Source organism: Ictalurus furcatus, chromosome 5 (genome assembly GCF_023375685.1).
Source record: "Ictalurus furcatus strain D&B chromosome 5, Billie_1.0, whole genome shotgun sequence".
Classification (NCBI taxonomy): domain Eukaryota; kingdom Metazoa; phylum Chordata; class Actinopteri; order Siluriformes; family Ictaluridae; genus Ictalurus; species Ictalurus furcatus.
The window spans coordinates 29,403,271-29,414,719 of NC_071259.1; the positions used below are offsets into that span (position 1 = coordinate 29,403,271).

The window sequence follows — 11,449 nt, forward strand, 5'->3', positions numbered from 1 at the left end:
GACGATGACACGCAGCATTAAATGAGTGTTGTAGCAGGTGGGCTTTATGGAAATAAATTGATCGGTTAATGTAATGTTCAGTCTGCGGTATCAACCTCAAGCCTCGAGCGACTTCGGTGTATTAAGAGCCTCAGCTGTTCTGGAAAATCTAAATGGAGAAATTGCCCCGTAAGTGATATTCCAGAAAGTTCTGTTTGAGATCACGGTAGTCCTCATGGGGAAAGAATGCTTTGGTTTGCCTTGGATCAGTGCACCAAGCTCATTTATGATGACACAAGTTCATCCAGCCTTCCTTCTTTCTCTCTCTCTCTCTCTCTCTCTCTATCACTATTACTAAAGACTATGCCATCATATCATTCTTTATTTCTAAGGGGAAATGACCTAAAACCAAATAATACTTGGTTTGGCATGGACAGCCATCGTTTCTGTATTAGTTATCATAACCCACAGTTATCGTTCCCTTCTCTTCCGTAATTAAAGATGTGACGCAACACATGGGCCAGCAAAATTATATTCTATTATTGCTGGTAGAAGCCCAGTAACGAGATCGTTACGACTCAGAAATTAGGTTAGCAGTAAATAACACACACGGCAGACCCGTTCCCATACGTCATCTGAGCGTTCTGCTGAGTCTGGCCTCGTTTGAAAACTTCAGTTGAATATACAGGAAAACCCGAATCATTAAGCCAGACTGATTTTTCATTCCATCGCTGAAGGGAGTGAGCATTGACAATCTTCATCTAGCCCTTAGGTAAACATCTTTGAAAGAATAAAATCCTAGTTAATGCTTAAAAGCAGTGGCATGACCATGGTATGGACATTGGGGGGGTCCACTTAGTTGTCCTTAACCCAAATGTAGTGTAAAGGAACGAAATGCTGTGCAACTTTCCTCACTTTAACTCACATTTATAACAGTCTGTCACAACGTGAGGGTTCACAACGGACTCGGCGGGAGGATATGCAAGTGAATGTAACGTTAATGGTCAAAAACTGGAACTGACGTTAGCCTAGCTTACTTCGTGGGCGTGCAAATATCAAAAGTTAATTGACGTTCGTAAGAACAAACCAAGCCATGGTATGATGCCTTCTATACTAAGCTAAGGTCACCTAGTATTTAGGTATCTAGTTACTTACTGTATGAAAAAAAGCTCGTATGCTCTGCTGCACTTTTCTACGCTTGGCTGCTGTCTCCATTTCTTACAGACTGAGCTGCTAAAATATAACAACGAACTTGCGTTGAGTATGGGCGCGACCAAGGGTACAATTGGGGGGGGGGGGGGGGGAGGACACACACCGATTTTCCTTAACAAACGGAAAAGTATTAATAAGGAATAGACATAAATAAATAGAATAGATGAAGAACAGACAGATCCGCTGGCAGGGCTCATTAAAGGGGCCATATAGAAAATATTTTCTACTGTATATTGGGGGGGACAGATTGGTATTTCCTCAACATTGGGGGACACACAACCCCCCCCCCCCCAAAGAATGCATGGTTACGCCCATGCTTAAAGGTATTGTTCCAAAGAAGTGTTGTTTTTTTTTGGGGGGGGGGTGTTTTATATATATATATTTTTTGCGAGTCAGTATCTCCGCGCAGTGATTCATCATTGCCGATGCCGTAAACAGCAGCGCTGTATTAAATTCACTGCACTAAGTAGATTGTCGAGCACATCATTTATTAAGAGAGCGCTTTTGAAAAACCCAGCCAGCTCTTCCCACGCTCTGCGCGCGCCGAGATCCGGCGTACAAACGGGATTGTAATAAACCCACCATGATGTAGGAAATGTAATCAAAATGGCAGAGATGGCCCTCTGTATTCCTGCTGATGGTTTCCAGTGCTGATGGTGTATTTGTTGTAGTGCGTCTAACTGTGTGTCTGGGCTGCTGATGGGTTCGTGAGGTGACAGGGAAAAGGGGGGGGGTTGGGTGTTGGGTGTTTTGAAGGTAAGAATACCTTCTCTCTTTTTTTTTGTCATTTACTGGTTGTTCCCAATGAGGCTTCTGACAGATTCAGGCCAGGCTGTCTCATCACGCGGCACTGTGATACTGTGGGAAGACAAGCCGGAGGAAAATCAATTCACTCCTGGCACAGATAAGCTGTATTGTACAGAGCAACACAAAGGCCTGAGCACATTTACACTCTGCGGCTAATCTCCTCGAAGCTGGCCTGCCTTCCACAGGAGAAGAGGCTATAGGCAAGAAAATACATCATATTATTACCCATAATACATTGTGCATGACTTTCGCTTCTGAAGCTTTCATGACCATCGTTTATGCATGACAACAACCTATTATATCGATTTATATATTTATTTATTTGGGATTTGTGCGGTGCTATCATTCCTTTTTCTTTTTTTTTTCCCATTCTCCAGCGGTCCCATTGTTGTGATTTAAACCCAAATTGCAAATACAGTCAATACAATAGACAGCGTCTTTTCTTTTGGATTTTTTTTTTCTTTTCTAGACTACAGGTATATTTCCTGAAGCCCAGAATCCTCCCTAATCCTCCTTTCAGAGATTCTCCAATTATTGTCCCAAACTCTTATACTTATTAGTTATTCTCATAAGCTTTCACGATAGCAAATTTCCAAGATAAGCTGACGTTGTTCAGACGCGACCTCCTTGACCTTCAGCGCTACCCAGGTCGTCCATAATTGACCCCAATTACTCTGTACGAAGCAGCACAGCTGGGCCCGATGGAGGCGTGTAGCCGCTTGGGAGCTTGGTGTCAACAGGTTGAGATAGCCTCACTTCGGGTTTTCGTCACCCTCAGCACAACCTCTTGCGCTCCACTTCCTCTCAGATATTTCCCTCAGAGCAGCTGGGGAAAGACTTAAGACCAGCACACATCGAGGACGTTCCTCCCCCCCCGTTTTTTTTTTGTGGCCTCTCCGGCTGCTAGAGAATGTCCATGATGTAGTGTTTGCCCCGTAGTGATTGATTTGTCCCGCACGGCTGAGCGAACCCCGGCATAGGAGCTGACGTTTCACTCGGCCCTAATAACCGGCTGAAGGAATGGATCGCTCCACTCCTTTGCTTCTGCACTTTTTGGTTTTACCCTAAATGGAAATTAAAGTCGTGCAGCTTCTCTACCAGAGCTCTCGAGTCCACTGATCGGATCTTAGCATTAATCCAGACAGAGGAAGACTGTAAAGCAGTGTGTAGCGACGCCAGGTTTTATTTAACACTCAATCCAGGAGCTCATTCTGGTTCACCCGCACACGTTATTTCTCTCTCTCTCTCTCTCTCTCTCTCTCTCTCTCTCTTTCTTCCCTCTCTCTATATGCTCGTGAAGGCTGCGATCGATGGTGCTGCTCAGCGATATTCTCGCCGACTCGGTCCGCCTAAGTGCTCTCGCCGCTTTCGCTAATTAAAAAGTGAACAGTAAAACCTCCACCTCCTCCTTCTTTGCTCTCTATTAGGAGACAAAAAAAAAATGGTTCTGTTTACACCACTGCAGTTCTCAATCACACACTGTTCACCTTTGCAAAGTAATAATGGCAGACTTGAGTCGATATTTGCTTTTTATTTCAAGAAAACTATTATGGGTTGGAGGAATTATAGGTATGGTGACCTGAGACCCAGATTCAGAGGTTTGATAGAGGTCTGCTTTGGGGTTTGAGGCCAAGCATCAATGCATTTTGTTCTCGGATTAAGCTTTTTGTGCTTTGTGTTTTGGGTCAGATTCCTAGCTCCCTTTTGATTCCCCTTTTATTCGAGTCAGTTAGCTACGACACGTTTGGTGTCCCGAGTTTGCTTCTTCAGTGTTGCTCTGGCATTACGAATCTTCTTTAGCTTATAAGTAATGGGAGTCCATCACATCCAAAAATCTTTTCTGGCCTCAAACTTCACCCAGTTCTTCAGTGACGTCACACTTGACTTGATGTGGTTTAGTATACAGTGTGATTTACTGTCATTTCTAAGCATGTACCAAAACTCCAGCGCAGCTAGTCTTGCAAGCCAGACCTTGCTAAGTTTTCCTAAATAGTCCGGTATGACTCATCAACGAACACGACTAAGAACCACAATTCGTTTGACGTCCGTGCTTCATGACCACAGACGTTTTCTCACAGCCCAACTACGGCCAACATGTGAGCTTATCTTTTCTTATTTCCCCGCGAAGTGCTTCACACACGTCTTTATTCCGCGATTTTCTTCAGTCCTGTGACTATGTCTTGCTCTGAAAAGCGTTGTTTGTCATGCTGATTATCTCACCTTTCGAGATCCTGAAGCTAGAAAAGTGTACAAAAGATATCAGACACGCTGTAATCCCGTGCGCTGGAGCATCTGAGACTACAGGGTAGCCATCTTGGACAACCACTTAATTCTTTGTGCACGTTGTTATCATGCCCCTCGTTAAGCCCCGCCTTGTCAAGTTTAAACGCAGAGTCGTACTTGAAAAGCCGGAAGTTACGGGGATGAATTTAAAATTCGTGAGCGCAAACTCTTTTGTGAAGTGTTGAAATGGCATTTACGTAGCTCAGTAACGTGATTCGGAGCAAGTCTACAAAGATTGGTGTACGTTTCTATGAAAGGCGCGTGCGGTCGATTTCCTTTTCTTTATTTTTTTCCTCCCCGTGAAAAATGTGTTAATTGCAATTACGAAGGTAAAATCGAGTCACAAACGTGACCCAAACTCCAGATACTGAATTCCACACTATTGGTGCTTATCTGATGGTACATTGTTTTCTATTAGCTTATACCTCAGGATGTCTTTAACCCCATGCTACCTCACTCTCTATCTTTGGACAGCATAACTGTATATAATCATGCCTTGGACCAACTCATTCCACTCACGTAGTGTCTATATTGTGCCTGTTTTATCTTCTGCAGTACTGGTATGAAGGTAATGAGATGGGGGACCTGCCTGTGGATTTCTCCATCGTCTGGGACGGAGACTTTCCCATCGACAAACCCTCTGCTCTGAGAGGTACGTTGTGCCGTTTCATAACCTGTACATGACAATTCAAAGCCTTAATCGAGAAATCTCTACAGCAGTAGATCAGAGCTGCAGCCCCAGAGGCACTTCATAGCAACATAATTAATAGATGAAGGCCAACAAGGTGTCCCGATATCAGAAAAGAAAAGACAAAAGATAGGTCACGATCACCACAACACCACAACAGGATTGTTTGGTTTTTTTTTAAAATATATATATTTATTCATTTGAGATGTTCAATCGATGCGATCTAGCCTACACCATGACTACTTATTGGCATTAAAAAAAAAAAAAAACCCTATTCTTTATATTTATTTATTTGTTTACTAATAACTAAATGATGTGTAGTGTAAACCCAATTGTATTATATTTATTCGCTCTGCCGCAGGCTACCGTTCTACGATTGTTGTCATTTCCATTGTAGCCTATAAATAATAAACCGCAGCGCTTTTTCCATACAAGACGAAGTAAGGGCGATTAATTAAGCTAATGAAATGCTAAATTTAATAGTTGCAATAATAAAACTGAACAAGCTCGGGCTTAGCAGATTGCTAATAAAAATTTAACATCGCATTAAAACACTGAATTTTGATAGTGAAGTAATCAGAGCATCCCGGTCAGCATGAGGACAGAGAAAGAGAGAGAGAGAGAGAGAGAGAGAGAGAGAGAGAGAGAGAGAGAGAGACGAGATTCCCGTGTCGTTAAATTTGCTGCCTTTGGCCCGGTTCAGATTTCTGTATCTACTTGTTTAGATGCAGTGCAGTCGGTCACACTGGAGAAGAAATGCAGGGCTGTTGGGTATTAAATTCAACCAGATAGGGAAGAACTTTTTTTTTTTTTTTCCAGATTTTCTTCATAGAAAAAGCTTAGATATTATATATTACAAGAGAATATACACTAGAAGTTTGTGGACACCTGACCCTAACCCATCACAGCCATATGTGCTTGTTGAACATCCCATTCCAGATTTAGTCCATCCCTATTATAATAAGCTCCACTCTTCTGGGAAGGCTTTCCACTAGATTTTGGGGCGTGGCTGTGGGGATTTATGTTCATTCAGTTATAAGAGCGTTAGTAAGGTCAGGTACTGATGTTGGATGAGGAGGTCTGGGGTGCAGTCGGCATCCCAACGGGATATTCAGTGGGGTTGAGGTCAGGGCTCTCCTGAGTGTGCAGGACACTCGAGTTCTTCCACTCCAACCTTGGCAACCCATGTCTTCATGGAGACATCCTATACATCTTCCAACATGTGATGCGCTGTTTATTTTTCATGTTAGCGTCCCCAACACTGTCAGGAACTGAAACGCTGTTGTTATTTTCCATACATGTGATTATATTGTATAAATCCGTATAAATGAAATATAGTTGTGTACGCAGAGGTCTTGACCTTTCTCACTCTCCCCGATTGTGGCACTTTCTGGATACTTTGTGCTAATTATATCACGTCACTGCAGCAACGCCAGATTTGCAGTCCGATTAACGGATTATACAGGACGCCCCAAAAGACGTCCACTTCTCGGTCGGTCCGCGACACTTTCCGGACACGAGTTTGGCGACTGTGTGTGTGATGTGCTCGCCGTGTTTCCTGTTAAAACCCATCGCGACCGCTTCCCGATCCAGCCACGTGAACGATTTCAATACGTTCTTCTTTTGCCTTAAAGGCTATCTGAAAGTATATGTATATAATATAAACTAAGCATGAAAAAAAATGTGGAAGAAAATTTGCTAAAGAGTGTTAATTATTCATTACCTGTATGTACGGAGACTTTTGGGACACGCTGTATTGACGAGATCACTCTGAAACGTCACGGAGGAAGGGTCAGAACGTCTCGTGTTTCCGGCTACACGACCGGACACGCCTCCTCACCTCGACCAATAGGTGTTCACTTGAAGCATCATAAATATGCAGAGCACGTTGTTAGGATATTATCAGGTGCGCCTTTGTGTGATTTGATAGCCGTAACACAGCCCCCCCACCTCAAAAACCAAAACCAAAAAGGTTTTACGCCCCCTAGTGGTAGAATGTCAAGACGAAGGAAAAATTATAAATAGATAAGTAGATTTTATTTTTTTCTTTAAAGAGAGTTCCTGTCTTATCTTCTTAGTGTTCATAGTTTATTCAGTCAGCTCCAGTGGACAGAAGTGACTTTTTTTTTTTTTTTTTCCATCTATTCAGCCTCATACAGACATGTTCTCATCTAGACTAGCATATTTTATTAATAGATTACTTCAGCGTCTATTTTTGTTTCATGGCTTCATTTTGTGGCTGGTACGGAAGGTGTCCTTTGTCCCCGCTGTGTCTTGTACGAATGATCTTTCCGAGTGAAATGGAAAACGAGGACGGGCTGATGTATTGGAGCTTTTGGTCTTCTGTGTGAAGAGAGAGTAGATATTAAAATATTCCAAATTTGACTATGCTATGGAAGAACATAAAAACAACCCAGAAGGTTTAACATCCGTGCTATCTGTTTCCAACAAACATGTCTATAGCACTTTAAATAGCAAGTGGCTCAAATACAAAGCTAATGCAAAACAAATTCGGTAATTCGAGTGGACAAATCATAAAATGAAGTAAAAACATTCAGCGTGCTGCTCGGAAATGAGTGAAAAGTGGTAGCTAACGTAATGTAATAATGTATAATGAGCTAGTTAGCTATGCTTTAATAACGACTATGGGAAATACATGCGTTTATGATTATTATTATTATTATTCTTCTTCTTTTCTAGTAAAGTTAATGACGTAGTGCGTTGCATTTGCGTCCTCATCAAAATGTCAGCAAGTCAGTGACGAAGGTTTCGGCTATGAGCTACAGTATGGGCTTCTTTCCTCACATCGCACCTAGACGTTATTATCCGAGTCTTTCATTTTCTTTCTATTCGTTTAACCGTCAGAGTTTTCTCATATCTGCATGCTCCTAATTCTCACTGATTAATCCGCCTTGTGAAAGCGTTCCAGTCGACCTGATGGCACTTCGGCCGATGTGTGTGTAGTGCAGCAGGTGTTGCACGTACTGTAGTTACAGTTTTCGAGGTGCTTCGTACCAGCAAGAAGCACATTATATTTAAACATACACCTATTTATTTATTTGTACAATAATGAGTAGGGTCGTTCCTAATTTCCTGGCCGTCAAACCTGCAGTTGAGGTCATAAGTTTACATACGGCTTGCGGAATGTGCAAATTTTTTAATAACTGCATTTTGTTTGTTGTTTTTTTATTTAGTCCTGAACCTGAACAAGCTATTTCACATAGATCTGTACATACTGTGTAGTCCACAAGACACAATAATAACTGAATTTATTTTATTTATGAACAGGTGTTCAAAAGTTTGATCGGTGTAAATTGTAATTTTGTGTAAAGATCGTTTTTTTTTTTTTTTTTATTACTAATTAGTACTGTATTTAGTAGTGAAATGCTGTGATATAAAAATAGAGTGCCTTTTTGAGCAGGATCCGTGTTATTGTGTAAAATCGATACAGTTTGGGTTTCTACAGCTCCACCTGACTTTCGTCTTAAGCACTCTTTGGATATCATTAAATATCTAGTCATAGTTTCAGCAGGAACACAGTGCCGTGATTACGTCCGGCTTCGTTTGACCCCTGATTAAGTAAACGGATGCTGAGATGCGTTCTCTTTGACTGAGAACAAATGAAAGATCGAGAGTGTGTATGAAAGGGTGAAAATTTGAATTCCTCCAACGGTTCTTCTCATGGAAGTGATCGTGTGTGTGTGTGTGTGTTGGTGGGGGGGTGGTGTGTCCAGCATCCATCCTGCTCTCTGACCTCATCCAATCAATACACACCATCTCAACCACCTGCACTTACCCCAGCATGGCTGCATATTGCAATTACCCAGAGAGCAAGGGCCTACGCGTGCGTGCGTGTGTGTGTGTGTGTGTGCATGAGGCAGAGCAGTGAGCTGAGTACAGTAAATGCAGGCGTGGGCTTTGCCTTGGCTGCTTTCACCCTTACAGTTCAATTATCGACTCAGTGCGAGCTGCTGGCTCCACTCCCACTGCTGACCTGCCTTCATCCAGCCTGAAGAGTGCAACACTTTATCCCCCCCCCTCCTCTCTCTCACTCTCTGTGTGTGTGTGTGTGTGATGGTGTTGCTGGATGTGCTCTCCACACAGCTCTCCTGTACAAGTGTGAGGCTCAGAGGGACAGCTGCGGTCTGTGTCTGAAGGCAAACAGCATGTTCGAGTGTGGCTGGTGTTTGGCAGATAAGCGCTGTCTCCTGAAGCAGCACTGCCCTTCGGCCGAACACAACTGGATGCACCAGGGCCGCCGCAACGTGCGCTGCAGCCATCCCCGCATCGCCAAGGTAACAAACACACATGCATACACACACGCACATCTACTGTACATGTACACACATCAGCTGTAATAATCGAAAAAGACCCTGCATTCACAACGAAGCACCTGGGAGATTTTCGTGGTCACTAATAGATAGAAAGCAAAGCAAAAGTGGGCCAAAACAAGTGGGCGGAGCCAAAAAGATTATTACAAGCATAATAATAAACGTTACTGAAGCAAGGTTGACTCTATGATTCACAATAATAAGCAGCAAAGTTCTTTTGACGAGCTTGCATAATTCCGTCAAAAGTTATATTCCTGAGCAGTATTGCTTTTCCATGTCCGCCGATGATATCACTAATACTAGCGTAGTAATGGTTTCGAGCCAGGAAGTGGAATTGTAGCGTGGCGAACACATCAGAGTGTTCTTAGAGGAAATATTGGCACTCGTGGAACGCTGCTCGACCAATCAGATTAGTGGAACTAACTGTTGTATACTGTAATAGCATGTGATTGGGAACACAGCCATACTGTGTCTGTTCAAGCGTGACTCATGATTATGATTACTATTATCATTGCGCTGACCAATCAGAAATCTGCGGTATGTCTAGCTCCGCCCAGATGTTTCTGTTCGACGCTCTTGATTCATCCGAGGTTCTCGAAGCGTGGAACAATAAGTCTGATCGTGGATCTGTTGCTGGCCCGTACCATACTACAGTGTCTGGTGGGAAAATGCACAAACAAATCTGTGTGTGTGTGTGTGTGTGTGTGTGTGTGTGTGTGTGTGTGTGCAGATCCAGCCCTTGACTGGTCCTAAAGAGGGGGGCACGCGGGTGACGATCGAGGGTGAGAACCTGGGGTTGCAGGTGAGAGAGATCACACACGTGCGTGTGGCCGGCGTGCGCTGTAACGCTGTGGCGCAGGAATACATCAGCGCTGAGAGGTGACACACATCACACACATCACACACACACACACACACACACGACTCCTCAGAACATCGGGAGCTGTCACTGTGGTGTTCATCCGTTAGATAAAGTGTGTTTGATTATGAGATGCTCGACATTCACGTAAAAATCAGTCCGAGTATATATAACACACATCTTTATAAGGAGGCGTCGAAATAATGCCAGAACTTGCTCCATTTCTGTGTCGTGCTGTGAGTTGTAGCGAGTGTGTTTGTGTTCGTGTCGTCAGGATCGTGTGTGACATGGAGGAGTCTCTCATGGCGAGTCCCCCGGGCGGTCCAGTAGAGCTGTGTATCGGAGACTGCAGTGCTGATTACCGTACTCAGTCGTCTCAGACGTACGCGTTCGTGGTACGTACCGCTAACACTTCCTGTTTGTGTGTTTGTTTGCTGCATTAGGTGTAAACGATTTCTTTTTATTTAACATTTCGAAGTGTGTTATATTGTTTAGGGCTGTGAGAATCAACTTGAATACAATTTTTTTTTATGTTTATATATATATATATATATATATATATATATATATATATATATATATATATTCAAAGACGGGGGAAAAAGAAATCCATATCAGGACGCTTTAGATGGGATTTTCGACATTTTTAACAGCACTTTTTCGTCGGAGTTGAAAATCTCACCGTGCTTTATATAGAAAACATAAGAAGGTTCCAGTAAATAATGTTAACGCACATTACAGAGCCATGATGTTGTAGTTTCAGCCATCAGACTCGTATTGATGTGCGCATTGACTTACATTTCTGCCCAAATGACCCTCGTGTAGGAAAATGCTTCTGAAGAAATCCTTTACGGCCTGCTTTATATTTACATCCTACTATTTTGTTTGAAATCTGTATCTTGTGCCATTTCTGTCTAAACAGATTTCAGCCGAGACTGAAATGGAGCTTTATAGGCCATTTAGAGCACTGTATTATGTCTGTGTACCTGTATTGGAAACGAAGAAAGTGATTCCTGCATTAAGATGGCAGATTTTATTTATTTTTTTCACGTGGATAACAGACCGCTCAGGAGATGGAAAAATCTATCATTTCTAAATCTCTGTGCAAAATGAACTGATAATTAGTTCGATAAAAATCTTTTTGAAGTCGTCCGCATGCGAATTTGACCGCCCCGAGTGAGTGTGTACGTGTAATGGTGTGTCCGCGCTTCTCATGATGCTTTACTATGCGAGTCTGAGACAAATGCTCCAGTCAGCCAATAAGGATTCCCTCTCCGGAGGTGTGGGCCA

At 42.8% G+C, this 11,449-nt stretch overlaps 1 protein-coding gene across 1 annotated transcript in view; it reads left to right on the forward strand.

Annotated features, from left to right (window-relative positions):
* Window positions 1–11,449, forward strand: part of plxna3 (plexin A3) — a 193,602-nt gene that overhangs the window by 148,989 nt on the left and 33,164 nt on the right. Inside the window, exons 11-14 of the mRNA XM_053625650.1 lie at window positions 4,837–4,933; window positions 9,074–9,264; window positions 10,031–10,179; window positions 10,434–10,554. Of these exons, the coding sequence (XP_053481625.1) occupies window positions 4,837–4,933; window positions 9,074–9,264; window positions 10,031–10,179; window positions 10,434–10,554 (558 nt within the window). The remainder of the gene's footprint in view (window positions 1–4,836; window positions 4,934–9,073; window positions 9,265–10,030; window positions 10,180–10,433; window positions 10,555–11,449) is intronic.